Here is a 19637-nt window from a genome sequence, read left to right as displayed (position 1 = left end):
ACAGCCCACCTAATTTCTGGTCATGTGACATGCGCAAGCTGATCCGTGATTGGTTGTTACCCAAGCATACGTGATGTCTCTTTCAGTGGACAAACAAAAAGTGACTTGAAAAAGAATGATCAAATGTAGTACAGGCAACATAACATTTTACTGCTGAAAATAGCTAAACACGATCAGTTTGGTCTTGACATGACGCACCAGGTCCAAATACTCGATGTCATCATTCTCCCTATGATCTTAGCCTGCCGCAAAACTACGGGATGAGATCATCGTCCATTATTTATTCATACGGTTAGCGAGGCTGGTGCAACCATACACGCCATTATTACAACGATACCAGTATTGTTTGTTTTTGTTTTGTTTATTTTTTTGGTGACACAAATGACAAAATGATTATCTTAATTTTTTTTCGCTCTTCATTTTTTTTGTTCTGCCATCAGGACCAGTTTGATAATCTGGACAAGCACACTCAATGGGGAATCGACTTCCTGGAACGTTATGCAAAGTTTGTCAAGGAAAGGTTGGAAATTGAGCAGAATTACGCCAAGCAGCTAAGGTACGAAAACGCACCGAAATTTTTGCAGACGCCGTAGAAGAGTGTCTCGCTTACCTGATGACTTCTCTCTGCTCTGCATCAGAAACCTGGTCAAGAAATACTGTCCAAAACGCTCCAAAGATGAGGAACCCAGGTGAGTCTGCTAAATTCCGATTTTTTTGCCGTAAAAAAAGTGTACTCATCGATTCTCAAACAAAATAATCGTAAGTTGCAACCCGATCACAATTATTTCTAGAGTACCAAGAGCCACTATCGGTATCAGGCTGATAACTGGCCTTATTATAAGGTATCAGTGCTTGAAATGGCAGCTGATACTAGTATGAATGAGAAAATTTCCATTTATTTCATGAAATTTTAAAGAAAATGCTTTATCGAATTAAATATGCCTTTGTTAAAAATTATCAAAGTGATCTGTCACTGTTTTCATTGGGGGCTTGTGTTTTAAAAGTACTCGTGGTATCGGCTCTCGGTATTGGAAGTGTTGACTACTTAAGAGTTAAGTCCAACAAAAAAAAATAATTTCGCACATCCCTAATTATTTTAACATCTAATTGTGGCATTCACATTGAAATATGAGTCCTGAATTCTTTTCAAGCTTATCATTTATAAACTAGTGGTTCTTTTTTCAATAATGTACCCCCAAAAATATATAATTAAAACAGTACTGGATCCTTCATTTCTGACTTTCTAAACTTTGGAACCGCATTAGTTGTGATATTTCTAAGCGTATTTTATCCAGAAACTCTCGTATATCTCGTCGCATCAGGTGTTATTGTTTGCCAAAAATAAGCGCGTCAGTAATGATAATCCACATCCATCCAAAATTTTAGAAAATAACAATTCACCAGAACGCAATTTTGCGTCATCATCTAATTCATTTGCTCTTAATTTGAAAATCATTGTCTTTAATGGGTAAACCAAGCAAGTTCTTTGCATCCCTCTTCAACACGGACCCGGTTTTGCAGGTTCACATCCTGCCTGTCATTTTACGGCATCCTGAACGAGCTGAACGACTACGCCGGCCAGAGGGAGGTGGTGGCCGAAGATATGGGCCACAAGGTTTACGGAACGCTGATGAAGTACAGCCAGGACCTCAAAGCCGAGAGGAAACACGTGAGATGAACGCTGTTGAGATGTTGACTGATTGTTGTCCTGCGCCCCTCCCCTCACATTTCGTTCTGTGTTTGGACCTCGACAAGAGGATACATATGTTGAGCATGATGTTAAACATCTGCCCTTCTCCCCTCCCACGAGCCGCCGCCGCCGCTATAAACTCTTCGCATTCTTTGGAAGAACATTCCCTTCTCTCAGTGGAATACTTAAGCCACTTTCCAAATGCAGGGACGGGACCGAAATAAGACGCAGACGTGTCTTTTTTTTCTTCTTCTTCAGGCTGTCAGCTGGAGGAGTAATACGCTTCAACGTTCCTCGATAAATACACTACAGTGCTACGATGTTGCTCGAAGTGATTTCATATGCGAATCTCAGCATAACGTATGAATATGAGCAGACTTTTATTTTCTGTCAATCAGCTGTTTAATTTTATTGGTCCGGCAAATGAGTTTTGGGAAGCTGAGGTGGAGTTATTTCATTTCCTGCATGTGTTCTTTGTTGTGAATACAGATGGTTTCTTATATAAATGTATATTTGATGTGTTTCTTGCCTTTTTGTATAAATGTTTTTGCATGTTGTGTTTTGCGCGTGTGTGTTTGAGTGCAGCATCTGCAGGAGGGCAGGAAGGCCCAGCAGTATTTGGATCACTGCTGGAAACAGATGGACAATGTAAGTAGGAAGAGAAGAAGGGGAGGGTGGGGGGGTACACTTTTTTTTTTCTCTTACTTGAAAGGTAACTCTAGGTCATATCATCAGTCATGCATGTTTTTTTCGTGATATTTTCATGCTATTTAAAATAATTTTTTATTTTTTTTAAAAAGGAAGACTTCTCTAAAACATTTATGAAAAAATATGATTTTACATCTCTTTGCATTTAAGCTGTCCCATAAGAGAAGTGTTCTTAAAGGGATACCACACTTATTTAGCCATTTTCAGCAGTCTAAAGTTATTATTTTGTTTAGAATTAATTTGACGGCTAAAACGATTTCTTATTTCCAGTGAGCACTTTTAAAAACAAATTTCGCCACGTGCTGTCGACTAAATATGACATCATCTGCGCTCAAGGCTCAGGTAATGACCAATCACAGCTCAGCTGACCAACGGGAGAGCCGCGATTGGTCGTTCCGCAAGCCTTGAGCGCAGCTGATGTCATTTTCAGTCAGCGGGCGGAAACGTCTCTAAAAGAAATTCGAATTGATCAAATTAATTATGTTTACACGTCTTTACAGGCCATAACTTCAATTCCAAGTCCATTTTTTTTTTTTTCAAATTAAGACAAAGGGGGGGGGGGGGGGGGGGCAGCCTGGTTAAAATGGATCATTGCCTTTAATAGCTGACAGCGAAGCCCGGTAAGAATTCATATTTGACATCTGTAGTTGTTAATGTGACTAAAAGAGTTTTTGTAGGGATGTAAGCAAATTTTTGGCACATCTCTCAGTCACTGGGGATACAGTCAAAGCAATGACACACACGCGCCCCTCCCTAAGCAAGGCGTATGTGCCACATTTGGCCCTTGTCAAGCCAAATCCCCCGGAGAGATTCCATTTGCTCATTTCTGAGGTCATTTCGTTGGATTTACCCAGTTAGTAGCGACAACATAAAGCAATTTGCAAACATGACACAATGTGTTGGGACTATGGATGTAAAGTGATAATTTTAATGATTAGATACGTCACTAAATTGGCGGCGACACGAGTGAAAGTGCGTTTGTGGCTGTTAGGCTGAATTAGTGACCACCAAGTGACCTGATAGTAATGTCTCAGCTATTCGCTGTTTCCTCCACGACTAATGTGCCCCAGATGGCCGCGCAGGAAGTAAACCATCTCCATCTGACTCACAACACTTTCTTTTTCTGTGGATCTTTTAATCTTGAGTCACAACTGTTGCTGTTTTTATAGTCCCAACTACTATATCAACAAGACAGGAAGTCAAGACATTTTACAAGCTTACAGTACATTTTTTTCAGCCTGGAATTGATGGATTTTTTGGTGCTTTTTTTTTGATGAACAGAGTAAAAAGAAGTTTGAAAGAGAATGTAAGGAAGCAGAGAAATCCCAATCAACCTACGAGAGGTTAGACAACGACATCAATGCTACAAAATCCGAAGTTGAGAAGGTAACAGTTTTCAAACTACTCGTATTACTGCTCGTCTCAATCTTATTGTTTTTTGTTTCATATAAAAACCTTAATAAATACCGTATTTTCCGCACTATAAGGCGCACCTGATTATAAGGCGCACCCTCAATTAATGACACATTTTAAAACTTCAATAACAATATAGTAATACTTCAAAGTAATAACAATAATCACTCAAATAAAAACTCTGAACTCTTAATAGCATAATATCTCAATGTCAATATGAGCAACCTTGTTCAACTATAAACACACAAAAGAAACAGGTAAAGTTTACTTTATCACTTCATTCCCCCTCTACGAATCCCAATCTCAATATTGATCCATATATAAGGTGCACCTGATTATAAGGCGCACCATCAGCTTTAAAAAAAAAAAAGGCTTTTAGGTGCGCCTTATAGTGCAGAAAATAGAGTAATTCTTCCAATAAAATAAATATAATTACAATATTTCAACACCTACCTTTGTAGTATCTTTTTAATTGTATAGACACTTCAAGGGCCCCTTTTATATACTAGGGCCCCACAAATATAGATAGTTTTTAGGCCAATGCTGATAATTTGGCCGATTAATTTGAAAAACTGCAACATATAAAATAGCATTTTTTTCCATCCAATGCATTTCAATAGCTGTGAATTTTATGTGTTTTTTTCACTAGTCACAGGCTCACCCGCTACCTATTCCCATTCAGTCAAATCAAGTTTTATTCAAGTTAAATCCAACAGCTGTTTTAAACTGTCCATTTTACGAGCGCGATTTTCTGCGTCTGACCGTTCAGGCCAAAGCCCAGTTTTACCTGCGGACACACATGGCCGATGAGAGTAAAAACGAGTACGCTGCCCAGCTACAGAACTTCAATGCCGAGCAGTGGAAACATTTCAACAACGCCATTCCGCATATTTTCAAGGTAAACATGCGTATCTCTGTGTTTACAGCAAGGATTGAGAGTTGGGGGGTGTTGTAAATTTTCTTCAGCCCTCCGACGACACTTTATTGTAATATGTTAACGTGTTTGGAAAGACGGGCTCGTGTCCACCTGTGTCCCCAGATATGTAAAACGCTCCACCCGTTCAACCAGTTTTCCCAGAATAGATAATAGATTTCAAAAGCTGAGCAGTAATTGTTTCGCTTTATCTGCACGCATAACGCAACTTCTTTGTCTTTGAAAGTGAGTCCTCACTGCAAGTCGGAACATTCTTAAGTTCGTACTATGGCATAGGCTCCATGTTATTTTCTCCCTACTAGTGCTACATTGCAGATTTTGCGGTATCATACCCTTGAGCAAAAATATCACGATATCGCGGTGTCACAGTATTGAAATTACAGCGCTAAAATATATCATTTCCATTTTGTTGTTGTTGAATAGCCATTTTTCTACATTATACTAACAGATTTATTTTTATAATATACTGCATTTGTTACAATAACAAACATTTATCGTGCTTAATTAAAGTCAATATGTAAATAAAATCAAAACAAACCTTCAGTGAGCAAAATGGGATTTGCCCACCAATAAACGTACACATGAATTTTTTTTGATTGACCACATCCAATTTAAACTGAAATATGGGCAACTTAGTATGAAATAACTATAAATATACTGCTCAACAATATTTACAAAAATAGCTTGTAAAATACTCTGTGAAAGTAGCATATGATAACATGTTAGCCACATGGTAGTTCTTCACAGGAGCAAAATTATATTGATAGTAAAGCTCACAAAGCAGGAACTGGACAACGTGATTGGCTGCTGCAGCAGAGAAGGACTTACATATGATACACAATGAGAGCTGCACAGTGCAATTGACTGTGAAGGCAAATGACACGGAAGCGGGGGTGAAATGATCGGTTTTGACAGATTTGGATGGTTTTAAATCACCGTGACCTTTAAAACCGCAATATATTGCCCGAGCATTGGGTCAGGACTCAGAAACGGCGGATTCAGATGATTCCAATTCAGACGGGTGTAAAAATTGTGATCAGGACATCCCGACTCTTTGTCATTATTTTAGTTCACATGCCTGCCTGCGCTCCTTTTCCAGAATCTTCAAGATATGGACGAACGGCGAACAGTGAAGCTCGGCGAGACTTACCGAAGTTTCGCCGAGGCGGAACGAAAAGTCATCCCTATTATTTCCAAGTGCTTAGAAGGAATGGTTTCAGCGGCCAAAGCTGTTGATGAGCGAAGGGTGCGTAAGCGGGACCGTGACAAGAACCTCTCGTTTTGATCATTTTTCCATATATCTGACGCACGCGAACGTGCTTGTCCCTCTTCCAGGATTCCACCATTGTCGTTGAGTCATTTAAGTCTGGCTTTGACCCTCCTGGTGACTTTCCCTTTGAAGACTACAGTCAGAATCTTAGTAGAACCGGGTCGGACGGGGCCATCAGCAATATGCCCAAAGGGGAGCGAGACGGCGCGCCGGGGTCACGGCCGGACCCGAAACACACAATGAGCAAAACCAAGAACAAGCTCTGGCTCTTCGGGAAGAAACCAAAGGTACAAACGTCCAAGTGTCTGTGGATTCATGTCACGCACAAAAGATTGACGAGAAATTAGTGCAAACGATCCAAAAAGTCGATGTTGTGGATTAACCAGGAACTCGCTCACAATGTAGATGAACGTTTGACAGTTGATGGGTTTTTGTCAGTGTTTGTCTGGAATCTTTGCTCCGCTCATGGACCTTGCCCTTCTTCTTCACGAGGGCATCGTCGGTTAATGATTATCTCCTCTGTCGCCCGTGTGCGTTTGAGACAGCGGCCGCCTCGCGGGAAATCTTGGTGCGAGGACTCCATTAATGATTACATATTTCCAAATTTGAAAACAGGGGCTCCATTATTTGGCTTTGGCGTGTTCGGACTAGAATTTAAGACGATTTGATGGGCTGGATCGTGGTTACTCGATTTTTCTGGTTTTATCCAAGATCGGTGATGGCTATTATGTAGTTTCCGCAAATTGTAAGTTGAATGAATTTCTTGCGGGGCAACATTACGCCTTTTATTTGCACTAGTATGACTTCATTTTATAGTTCGAGGGATGTTTGCTTTAGCATCGATTGCTTATTCGCAGTTTTAACTTGGTCCTGTAAAGTCATTTTGAAAGCTGAATGTTCCAAATTTCAACCTGTTTTTCTCCAAACTAAAGATTTCAACTCGGCGGCATTCAAATCGCTGTAACTTCGGCAATTTTCGGGCTACCCTCGCGTACTGTACGTCATTCTAAAGGGAATTACGTGTCGGATTTGAACCGATGGGCAAACTGCGGCCCAGGGGCCATATGTGGGCCGTTGAGCTTTTTAATTAAAAAAAAAAAAAGAAGTGATATCATAAAAATGAAATCCCAGGCTCATCGATTTTCAGAGTTTTGTTGAGCCGCGATCGGTTGTCTTAATTGAAAACCGTCTTGAAGTTTTTGGGGTTGATTTCAACCTTTAAGATTTGAACTTCACGACCACTTAATAGAATGAGAGCCTTCAAAGAATGTACGATGCTGACTCACGGTTTTATCCTTTCTCCCTGCTCCCCGCCAGTCCCCTTCTGCCTCACCTCCCCCGCCTCCTCCATCCTCCTCCCGCCAACGACCCACCTCACAATTGTTCCCACCCAATCGGTTCAGCTCCGATCGAGTGAACCAGTATCTGTCTGACATAAAGACCACGGTACCCAGAATCCCACAGAACTTGAAGGGTCTGAGAAGAGGGGTGAGCCAGGAAGTACCGTTTTGTGTTTTTGACGTTTCTTACGGGCAGATCACGTTGCCTTGATGATTTCGTGTGGTTTTTCACAGGATGTCTGCAGGTCATGAAAAACCTTTTTTTTTTTCATTTAGGGCTGCAACAGTTGATTAATAATCGATTCATCTATCAATTATTTTGTCAATTGATCAATGTTTTAATTTGCATTTTATGTAAAACCAGGACATTGTTTTCAGTTGCAGAAAATCCACAACATAGATTAAGTTAGCTATTGGTTTGGTCTGGTGAAAAAAAGGGAAAATGTTGATAATTTGACAAAGTAATTCTTTGCAACTGTTTTATTTGGTTATACACAAAATGATGAGTCTCTTTATGGGGATGGTTCAGTAATTTAGCCGTTTTAACTTAAAAAAAAAAACATTTTTTGTCATAAATCTGATAACTAAATTATTTTTCGTGCCTTTAAAAACACAATTTTTGAATGTCGAGTTGATTGAAGCTGTGCTCAAAAAGCCTCAGATAACGACCAATCACGGCTGACTTGTTGATCATGTGACGTTCACAAGCTGAGCTGTGATTGGTCGGAAACAGCGAGTGTTTTTAAAAAATCTCAATTGTCGATGAAAAATGATTTAGTTACGAAATTAATTTTACGCAAAATAATAACATATCGCACGATTATCTCTTACTGTTGAGAGGATTTGAACATTTTTTGATTGAACCAATAATCGATGATCAAAAATTATATCCAATGAGTGTAATAATCGATTAGTTGACGATAAATCGTTGCAGCTCTATCGCTTTTGATCCGAAGCCAATTCTACAGCTATCAACAATGATTGCTTCAAAAATTTTTCATGACACTTGCAAACACCTCACTGTTGTCTTTTCCACTCATATATATTTTTTGCTGTCTATCTCCTACCATGTTGGTGTTTTTCTTCAATTGCAAATGACAGATTTCTACCGCAATCACAACAGGGAGGAGGTGTGCTGATTTTTAGGATTTTTTTTTTTCTTTGGTTGCCGTGCTGATGTCGCTAACATCAGATCGCTTTGCAGTTGCTGTTGTTGGTCTTGCAGAGGTTGCGGTGGGGTGTGTTGTGTTTGTGTGGTTGGCTTGAGGGACTGCGCAGCTCCAAAGTGGCGTCAAGACAAAGCAGTGTTTGGCTTTTCCTCCTGTCATTTGTGTCAAGTGGCTCTCAGTTGAACAGTTGAAAAGACTCCACGCATGAATGACCCAAATCTCATGTCAGATTGTTCAGCGCAGCGGCACAACGTTTTGCGGTTTGCCGGCTGTCTGGAATCAAATTTAACTGTGCGGAATTCATGAAACGGATAGAAATTTCAATTCTTTTATGAACACGCACGCAAGAATTATGTTAAATTTGCAAAGTACCGTAATTTCCGCACTATAAGGCGCACCTAAAGCCTTAATTTTTTTTTTTAAAAAGCTGATGGTGTGCCTTATAATCAGGTGCGCCTTATATATGGATCAATATTGAGATTGGGATTGGTAGATGGGGAATGAAGTGATAAAGTAAACTTTACCTGTTTCTTTTGTGTGTTTACAGTGCAACAAGGTTGCTCATATAGACATGGAGTTATTATGCTATTAAGAGTTCAGAGTTATTATTTGAGTGATTATTGTTATTACTTTGAAATATTACTATATTGTTATTGAAGTTTTAAAATGTGTCATTAATTAAGGGTGCGTCTTATAATTCGGTGCGCCTTATATATGGAAAAGGTTTGAAAATATGTCCTTAATTGAGGGTGCGCCTTATAATCCGGTGCGCCTTATATGTGGAAAACCGTTTTAAAATATGTCATGAATTAAGGGTGCGCCTTATAATCCGGTGCACCTTATATATGGAAAACATTTTGAAATATGTCATTGATTGAGAGTGCGCCTTATAATCCGGTGCGTCTTATATTTGAGAAAAGTTTTAGAATATGTCATTAATTGAGGGTGCGCCTTATAATCCGGTGCGCCTTATAGTGCGGAAAATACGGTATTTTATGAACACGCACACAAGAATCAAGTCAAGTTGAATTTGCAAATGAATAATGATAATTATAAAATACAGAAGCCCATGAAGCACTTGTGATTTCTTTTCGATTCCTTTTGATCAGTGGTTCTCAAAAGGGGGTATGTGACTTTTTGCTGCGACAAAAACTGCTTTTGTTTTTTCAAATTAAAATCCCTATCCCCATTTGGGAACCCCTGATCTAGAGGCGTAAACAATATTAAGCGCTTCATCAAGTTTCTTTTTCCAATCACGAGTTCTGCATCTGACTGGTTTTTTTTGACTAATCAACTCTTTGGGATCCTCGTCCAACTAACCAACATTCTATGTCGTTTGCTTGCTTTTCTGGAATTGGTAAAATGTTGCATCCCAGTGGTCTGTCAAGATGGTAAGTGTTTGTTTACACCAGGTAGTACAGAGAAGATATTGGCGTGCAGCTTTCAGTGCATGTACTGTAGATGTCCCAATTGTATCCAACAAATTACCCCTTAGTAAAATAACCCCCATGTCCCATTTCAATTAGCTTTCTCCCGCTGATTAAAGCGCGTCGAACCCACAGAAATAGCAAACACACACACACACACCCTCACATTAGTGATCCTGTGAGGCTCATGTGAGAGGAAAGCGGGACATGACATCATTCACTTACATTGGCCGTGCTTGAACTTACCTCCAGGCTCCATCGGTGGAGGACTTCAGTCATTTACCGCCCGAACAGAGGAGGAAGCGCTTGCAGCAGAAAATTGATGAACTCAACAACAAGCTGCAAATAGAGATGGACCAAAGGTACATACTTTCTTTTCCCGCACCATCCGCTCAAAAACTCTTTAGAAGTATTCAAAACTGGATTTCTGGGAATAGGATCTGACCAATCAGGATTATTTAAGGCCATTGTTGTTTTGATGAACCCTTGTGCAGTATTTGTCCAATCAGTTGACCTTTACATGACAGGAAAAGCGTTGAAAGAAGACACTTGGGAGCTGAAATTTCACCCAGATGGCGACGATGAAATAATAATAAATCACAGATAGGATCACGTAGAAAATTTCAAATCCACAACAGCATTCCCTTGAACAAACTCTCAGAAGAGGAATGGAAAAACTCAAAAAACCCATATGGGGAAAATAAGAAACCTTGAGAAGGGACCGCAGGGGGGAGGAGCCAGGAGTGATCCACCCCTTTGCTAAAATACTGCCAGAATGATGTGGAAAAAATGACCAAAAAATGGTCAAAACTGCACAAGGGTTAATCATCAGAATAATGTATAACATTATCTCAGAATGCATTTTGCTCATGCAGTAATTGTTTTTCAAAAAAATAAATAAGACACCAGTGTTACATTAATATAGTAAATAAAGATAAAAAGTGAAAATAATCTGCAATTTTAGGTCATTTCCACCATTGTCGTTGGCCGATGTTTGAAGTCGCCAAAATCTGGCGATTAATTGGTTGGCCCGTCTCTGTTGGTTGGACACAAAATATGAAAAAACAAAAGCAAAATCATTTATGAGAACGTTTGGGATATGTTGTGTTGATTTGGGGAATTTTCTTTTCATCATAATTTAGTTTTCGATTTGTTTTTGTCTTTGTGCTAGGGACGCCCTTAACAAAATGAAAGACGTGTACGAGAAAACTCCACCCATGGGTGACCCCAACAGCCTGCAGCCCAAAATCTCCGAGACCATATGCAACATGGAAAAGCTCCGCTCCGAAATCCACAAACATGAGGTCAGAACGGAGCATTCGCACCTTTTGATAACCAAATAAAATTGAACAAAATACTGGCCCTTGACCAGTGCTTCTCAAATAGTGAGGCGGGCCCCCCTGGGGGGGCGCGAGGTGAATCCGGGGGGGGGGGCGTGGATGATCCCAGGAAAAAGGCTTTGTTTTTGTCATATGGAATGTAATTGCAATAAAGTAATCATTTTCATCATTTTCTTTTAGTTTCAGGCACTTTGGTGCACTTGCGTCTTTTTTTCCGTTTTAGACTAAGCTATAACCCGTATAAACGCGATAAAAATAATTAACAGTTGTTGAAAGTTGATTTATATTGCGTTTTTCTGTCGTTAATGTTAAAAAGGATACACTGCCCTAGATCAAATCTATCGTAGATGTGTTGATGTCGACACATCATTTTCTTTTAGTTTCAGGCACTTTGGTGCAGTTGCTTCTTTTTTTTCCGTTTTAGACTAAGCTATAACCCGTATAAACGCGACAAAAATAATTAACAGTTATTGAAAGTTGATTTATATTGCGTTTTTCTGTTAATGTTAAAAAGGATACACTGCCCTAGACCAAATGTATCGTTGGATGTGTCGATGTCGCCCTCTCGTGGTCAAAAAGAAAAACAGTGGAATTTTTTAGAAAAAGCCTAGCCATAGTTCTCCTCCGTTAACAGGCTTGGTTAGCAGAGGTGGAAGGAAAGCAAGCTTCCCGAGACAGGAGACACAGCGCCGACAACCACCATCCCGCTCCCCAAGGCAGAGAGAGGTGCCTCCTTTACAAAATCAATATAATAATAACTCTTATTGTCATTTTTTTATTTGTATGACTTCAGCGTTTGTAATAATAAATACACTAATGTCCTTCTTTACTCGCTGTTGCACAGAAGGGTAACGCAATGCATGATGGGATTTGTAGTTCGGGAAAGACTTAGCAAGAAATCAAGCTTGCCTTCAGCCAATCTGTGTGCGGTTGCAGTCCTGAAGGCAGTTACACGGAAGACACCAGTCAGGAGCAGCACGCAGCTCACCAGCACTCCAGTCCCGCGCAGCCCATCGGCGACCCGCACGAATTTGATGATGAGTTTGACGACGACGACCCGCTACCCGTCATCGGACACTGCAAGGCCTTGTACTCTTTTGATGGTGAGCTCCAAGAACTCGGATGAGATGCTCCTTCATCTTCCTGCTCTTTGATTTATCTTTTGTCTTCACTTTTAGGTCAGAATGAGGGAACCCTGGTCATGGCTGAAGACGAGGTGATTATCACCATTTGCTCCTTCCGGTATCCACATCTACTCAAGAATTTAGCCCTTGGTATCAGTCTTGAACCTGATTTTGTGGGTCTGATGTTTAGTCTTTGGAACCTTCTATCGCTATTTTTAAATAATGACTTATTCTTGTGGAAAGATCTCTACTGTACGGCGGCTCGGTGAATAGCACAGTTCAAAGGTCACGGTTCAAATCCACCTGGCTCTGGCCTTCCTGTGTGGAGTTTGCATGTTCTCCCCGAGCCTGCGTGGGTTCTCTATAATTGGACGTGCTAAATTTTCCATAGGGTGATTGGTGCGTGAATGGTTGTTTGTCTGTGTGTGCGATTGGCTGGTTTCCCCCGCCTACTGCCTCAAGGCAGCTGAGATAGGCGCCAGCAAGCCTGCGACCCCTGCGGGGATAAGAAAATGGATGGATCTCTACTGTAAACCCAAAAGTGGGCAACCTATGTTTAATATTTTTTGTGGACAAATATTTATTTGTAATTTCTTTTTGAGAACAAGTCCATAACATTATGTTGATTATTTTTTGTGGAGAAATATTTACGAGTATTTCAGTTCTTTCTTTTTGATAGCAGATCTCTTCTGTGATCCAAGAAAGGACATTTCAATGTTGATCATTTTTTCATATTTTTTTCCGGTATCCTGCATGTTTTCCAGTTTTCTACCAACAACACGCCTGCTTCGATTGCTAATATTATAATCATTTGAATCAGCTGTGTTGGGAGGGGAGAAAAGCGGAAAAGATGAAGGATACCGGCCCTCGAGGACTGGAATTTGACACCTGTGTCGTAAAGTTGAATAAATCAGACACCCACGGCATTTTTTTTAACCCCAAAATGCTTTGCAAAATGGAAATGAGACGCGCCGGCTTGGTCTAATATGCCATCGATTCTCCTATGAAGCCCTCGGTGTGATCTACGTTCCTCAGGTTCTCTACATCATCGAGGAAGACAAAGGCGACGGCTGGACGAGGGCGAGGAAGCAGAGCGGGGAAGAAGGTTACGTCCCCACCACCTACGTGGAAATCACCATGGAGAAGAACTGTAAAGGTGCCGTCACCTACATCTGAAGCTCCGTTCGTCCACTGTCTCCTTTTCATTCTGCTCATGCGCACGTTGATGGAGAACAGAAGCAGAACGTCTGTTCATCTGCATGTTTTGCTTGATGTCCCATCTCTCGTCTGTTTCTCTCACTAACGGTTGTCCCCCCCCCTTCCCATTCGTTGTGGTTGAAGCTGCAGTGGTGAGTGTCTCTTTGTGTTTTGGAGACATTTCTACAGTATATGCACGTGAGGAAGTGTGTATTCATTCCTTACGATCAAAGTGTTCAAAATGTTTAGTGTAACATATGAGAAATGATCTATGTTTTGTTTTAAGTGTCATGTTGATTTTTTTATAAATGGGTATTATAATCTCCCGGGAAACGGCCGACGTATTTGTGTCCGCTGTTGTGTCCGTTTTGTCTTAGCAAAGTTAGTTAAATTGTTAATAAATTCATGAGTCTTAGAAAGGCCAGGATGTCCTTGACTGAGGACACTGGGACTAGAATGAGTAAAAAAAAATTAAAAAAAAAAGGCGATCACTATCAAAACTTTTTAGCATAGATTATTTTATCGAATAATCAGATAAATGACATTTTATTTATTATTTTAATTAAATTCATCAAAGTATATCGCAAAATCATTTCCCCCAATTACTGTTTATAAAATAATTACTGCTAATTTAATGCCTCGAGTTGTATTTGCACTCAACAAACTTTTTGAAATCGCTTCGGTTATTAATTCCGTCATGGTTTGTATTATTTCAAATAAACACCAAAAATAATCCGTCCGCTTTCATGTCAGACTCCAAAAAAATCAGAGAATAATTCATGCTCAAAAACGTTTGACAATATTAAGTTCAACAATAACGATTATTTGATTGTTAAAATTGTCGTTGATGAATCGATTGCTTTTTGACATATTTACAAAAAACACTGCAGTGGACACAAAAATGAGGCTGGGTCCTTGGAGGATATAGACAAAAAATACACAACTTGATTGTTCTCCGAATTGACGGCATACTGAAATTCAAAGTGTTTTCTCCGTGCCATCGCAGTAGTCTTGCAGTCACTTTCATGTCTTAATTCGTTATCGGGACTCGACTCGATAATTTCGAGAGCTGAGATGATGCTATTCGTGCCGCGCATCGTATCATAAATACGTTTTATATTGTTACTCGATTTTACATTTCATAAAAAAATCCTTTTGACCAAAAACAACAAAATCGTCATTCTCTAGGCTGTCATTTTCTGTCTTTGATGTGCTGTCAAGCAGTGATGAGAAAATGAAGCTTCATGAAACACTTGCGATATATTTTCGACCCCTAGATGGTGCCGGTGGTTTAAATATAAATTCTAATGCAATCAGAATGTGATGAATTCCGCTGCTTTCAATCTTTAAACTCAATCTGTAAATCCAGAGCGCCATCTGGAGGAGTTAAAAAAATACCGCAAGTGCTTCATGAAGCTTCATTTGCCCATCACTATCAAGATTGTTAACAGAGTTTCTCCCTGTGTATGACTGTGCAGGTTCCTGAGGGCCGCAGGGTGGCCAGGTGCTTGGCTTGGCTGGTGGAGGGCTCTCGCTGATGGACGATTTTTGGTGGTGGGGGTGAAAAAAAAGAGAGAGAGAGAGAGAGAGGGGGAAAGAGAAGGGCAAGTTTGCATGTCGGCATGCTCTCCCATCCATAACGCCTTTTAACTTATTCAATCCCAAAGACGTATTTGTACGTCCTTGCGGAGTCCAGACATTCAGCTCCATGTAATTAATTACAGTTTTTTTTTTTTTTCAAGTATTCGAGTAAAAGTGTGTCTGAAAATAGCTGGCACTGAAAAATAAGTTGCCGTGGGGCGGGGCCTAAATGGTTTCGATAGCAACTGCGGGTCTGACTTAATGTCACTAAACTTCTATAACAAACTAACGGGTTCAGGCTCTGGAGTCTGCTTTGACTGCCCACTAGGGGGCGTTTATCATTAGAATGATTTCTCAGGCCTGTGAAATTCAGGCCGAGTAAATCGCAAATCAATCTCAGGATTTGAGAAATACCTTTTTGCAGAACACTTCAACACCTTCAAGTATCTCAAGGTGCTGTTTTAAACTCATCCCGATGACTTTTTTTCATTCAAGCGGCGTATGATAATGCAGCGTTTCCCTCATTCTGGAAATGAGGAAAAAAAATACGAAAAATGAATTGCTGCAGAGCCCCTAAAGAGACATGAATTGATCATCTGCTGTGGCGTTTTAGCATCTGCTGTACACGCTTTGGTGTCGGGTTAGTATCTTGTGCGCACGCAGGAGTATTTGGCACTTGTTTGTATCTTGCAGTCGCGTCCATATTTGGTATCTGGTACTCATGCGTTAGTATCTGGTGCACACGCTTTGGTATGTGGTACACATGCGTTAGTATCTGGTTCACACACTTTGATATCTGGTGCATGCATGTTAGCGTCTGGTACATCATTTTTGGGATCTGTTGTCCGGTGTACATGCAGGACTATTTGGTACTTGTTAGTATCTTGCAGTCGCGTCCATATTTGGTACACACGCTTTAGTATCTGGTACACACGCTTTGGTATCTGGTACACATGTGTTAGTATCTGGTGCACACGCTTTGGTATCTGGTACACATGCGTTAGTATCTGGTGCACACGCTTTGGTATCTGGTACACATGCGCTAGTATCTGGTGCACACGCTTTGGTATCTGGTACACATGCGTTAGTATCTGGTGCACACGCTTTGGTATCTGGTACACATGCGTTAGTATCTGGTGCACACGCTTTGGTATCTGGTACACATGCGTTAGTATCTGGTGCACACGCTTTGGTATCTGGTACACATGCGTTAGTATCTGGTGCACACGCTTTGGTATCTGGTACACATGCGTTAGTATCTGGTGCACACACTTTGATATCTGGTGCATGCATGTTAGCATCTGGTACATCATTTTTGGGGTCTGTTGTCTGGTGTACATGCTTTAGAATTTGGTCCATATCTGGTGCACATGTGCTGGTACCTGGTCTACGCGTGTTAGCATCCGGTGAACTCACGTTGTTATCTGGTGCACGTGTGTTGGTACCTGGTGCGTACGCTTTGCTATCTTGTGCGCACGCTTTAATGTCTTGCATTTTCTTTAGTATCTGGTGCATACTTGAACCTTTTTGCAATATTTTGGGTCATTTTCTTCCACATGATTCTGGCAGTATTTTAGCTGATGGGATGGCACGCTCTTGCTATTGTGATAACTGAGTGGTCATGTGTTGTCAACATCAGGTGAAATTTCAGCTCCCTATTACCATTTATCAATGGTTTCTATTTTATGTGAAATAACGCTGATGTGCTTTAGTATCTGGTGCCCATGCGCTATATCTGGTGCACACTTTTTACCATCTGGTTCAAAAGCTTTAGCAAGTGTTGCCCATGCGCTAGTATCTAGTACTTGCTTTAGTATCCAATCCACGCAATAGTATCTGGTGGCCATGTTTTCATATCTGGTGCTCACTTTTTACCATGGGGTTAAAAAAATGCTAGCATGTGGTGCACATGCGCTAGTATCTAGTACTTTTGGATTAGTATCTGGTTCCCAAGCATCTGGTACTTATACGTTAGTATCCGATCCTCGCAGTAGTATCTGGTGGCGACGCGTTAATACCTGGTGCACACTCGATTGCTCGGTTCAAAAACGTTAATATGTGGCGCATATGTATTTAGGACTTCGGTTTTGGTACCTGGTCCACGTAGGTGTCGGTATCTGATGTGGTTTTTGTGGTTTCCGGTGGACTTGCTTGAGTATTTGGTTCAAACAGGCTAAGTCTGGTGCACAAGGCGGTTTTGTTGTTCATGCCTGTTTTGGGGCTCTGTAAGATTTCGGTATTTGCTGCTGCCACTAACTGTTTCAAACTCATCCCCTTTTCCTCCTCATCTGTGCTCCATTGGTGATGCCTGCCTGCCTGCCTTGCCTGCCTGAGCCACTCTGCTCCTCATGCCTGCCTCCACGTGTCATCCACATACAGTTGCATGTTCCTAACACGTGTGAAATGTCATGAGCCGATGTTCCAAAGCGCTACGTTGAACGATTTTTTTTGTCCAAGCGTGAAACATCTCCCAAACATCAATCAGGGTTATCGATAGCAGGACTATCCACCAGCCTCCTCCATCATCCTCTTTTTTTTTTTTTTTTTAATCCCCTCTCTTCCCCGGCGTGGCGACTTGACATTCTAACCAGCAGGGGGCGGACTTTCCTCAGTCAACTCCAGCAGCATGCTCCTTCTTGTCTGTCCGCAAGAGGGAGCCAAAGTATCTTCTCAGGTATCTTCTGGTCTACCTGATTGCATCCTTCGCCCGATATTTGCGACCACTTCATCGTTTCTATTTTTGAATGTGATGACATCGTTGATGCGTACACACGTTTGAGTAAAAAAAGAAAAATTCCGATTTGAATCCTACCAGCTAAACGTGGCGTACATGTGACGTTTGTTTTTATCGAATGACTCGTACATCTTTTTAATGTCCTGTTTGAATGTGTTTCCGTGGCGATTGTGTTTCAGTTTGTTGAACTGATTGATTGATTGATTGACACTCTTCGGAAGACAATAAGGTTCGGAATAGGACCGATGCACTTTGCCCCCCGAAGTACTACGGCGTTTGCGTTTGATCAAACCGCTTTTGTTTGAATGCAGAACAAAAAGCTCTGGTGATTTTATTTCCATTCCTTTTTTTTTTTACTCTTTTTGTACTAACTGTCATAAACGTCTTTTGCATGATTTGACTTCATGTTTTCAATCGATTCCCAACGCTTGCCGGAAAATGTTTTATAATCGTGTAACCGTGCGAATTCAGTCCACACGACCGTTTTAGGAGAAACTAACAACGTTGCTCAAGGTAATCAGAAGATGTGACCACGCCTTAATTTTTTTACGATTATTATTTTTATTTATGAAGCTGTGAAATGTGCAGATTGAAGCTGTTGTTGATGCTACTTAAATATCCCCTAGCCCCATTAGCCGTCCATTTTTTAAGACTTTTGAATTGTAAATGTCTATTTTCTTAGAACGTCCCGGAATTAGTTCAAGGCACAGATTAAGCCCCTCCCACTTTTGTAACGCCCACATCTGACGAAATTCATTCTCCCTATTTAATTATGTTGAGAGAAACACAAAAAAAATCATTATCAGTCTTTCATTCTTGCCAGTACAAAATGGATCTTTGACGTCTTTATCCGTCATCGGCAGTGAATGAGTTAATAGTGCAGACCAATTCTTCCATTTACTCCTTGTTCGTATATTTGTTGATTCTGTATAACACTGAATGTTAATTCCCTTTCAGTCTTCCAATTGTTTAAAAAAAAAAATCCAAAGAGACTCACTTTAATTCAACATGAATGAGAAATTTGCACTCACAAATCATGAAAATCAGAAACACTTTTCATTTTTACGTGGGTTTTTATGCTCGGTCAAGCTATGAAATATTTAGTGATGGACAAAATGAAGCTTTATGAAGCATGTGATTTTTTGACTCCTCTAGATGCCGTTGAAAATTTAGCACGTTTCCATTGCATTAGCCTTTATCTTTCAACTAACAGCACCCTCTAGGGGAATCAAAAATATCACAAGTGCTTCATGAAGCTTCATTCTTCCTTCACTATATATAATGTATGTGTGAAACGCAAGGTGAGAGTACTGCAATAATGCAGTCAAAAAATAACTCTTGACTTTTTATGTTAAGTGTTGTCAACCTGTTGAAGAAAAAAAAAAACGTCCATGTACAAATAACTATTCACTAACTGTAAAGATTTCAATTCAACTGCCCTAAAATGTAAACTTTCCTTCCTTAACAAAAACAACATAAGTACACTACAAGGTCTTTGTGCAGTTCGTCATGTTTTATGGTTCCATCATCTTGTATTTCTTGTATGGCAGTACTTGGTATGCACACTCAGTTTTTCTTTCACACTTTGAATGTTGTCGGACACTTTGTGGACTAAATGCCTTTTTTTTTTTTAAACTTGTAGAATATTGTTGAAATAAAGTGAGCAACAATGAAATGTTTTTTTTTTTTTGTTTTCATAAAACACATGCA

At 40.3% G+C, this 19637-nt stretch overlaps 1 protein-coding gene across 3 annotated transcripts in view; it reads left to right on the top strand.

Moving 5' to 3' along the window:
- fnbp1l (formin binding protein 1-like) overlaps nt 1-19602 on the top strand; it is a 34375-nt gene extending 14773 nt beyond the window's left edge. The window contains exons 2-17 of one of the 3 annotated variants that reach the window (XM_088425293.1): nt 441-556; nt 639-689; nt 1522-1669; nt 2276-2338; nt 3680-3784; nt 4581-4709; nt 5845-5991; nt 6081-6302; nt 7333-7503; nt 10204-10313; nt 11123-11255; nt 11926-12017; nt 12228-12394; nt 12470-12507; nt 13451-13571; nt 15091-19602. In XM_088425293.1, the coding sequence (XP_088281419.1) occupies nt 441-556; nt 639-689; nt 1522-1669; nt 2276-2338; nt 3680-3784; nt 4581-4709; nt 5845-5991; nt 6081-6302; nt 7333-7503; nt 10204-10313; nt 11123-11255; nt 11926-12017; nt 12228-12394; nt 12470-12507; nt 13451-13571; nt 15091-15098 (1821 nt within the window). In that variant the 3' untranslated portion in view covers nt 15099-19602. Of the gene's footprint in view, nt 1-440; nt 557-638; nt 690-1521; nt 1670-2275; nt 2339-3679; nt 3785-4580; nt 4710-5844; nt 5992-6080; nt 6303-7332; nt 7504-10203; nt 10314-11122; nt 11256-11925; nt 12018-12227; nt 12395-12469; nt 12508-13450 lie in introns of all 3 variants that reach the window. The other 2 variants (XM_088425295.1, XM_088425294.1) reach the window with 2 other exon arrangements.
- The last annotated feature ends 35 nt before the right edge of the window (nt 19603-19637 follow it).

Source organism: Hippichthys cyanospilos, chromosome 10 (genome assembly GCF_059441005.1).
Source record: "Hippichthys cyanospilos isolate Australia breed blue-spotted pipefish chromosome 10, RoL_Hcya_1.0, whole genome shotgun sequence".
Taxonomy (NCBI): domain Eukaryota; kingdom Metazoa; phylum Chordata; class Actinopteri; order Syngnathiformes; family Syngnathidae; genus Hippichthys; species Hippichthys cyanospilos.
Note: the sequence above shows the minus strand (reverse complement) of the source record. Positions and strands in the feature narration are given on the sequence as shown.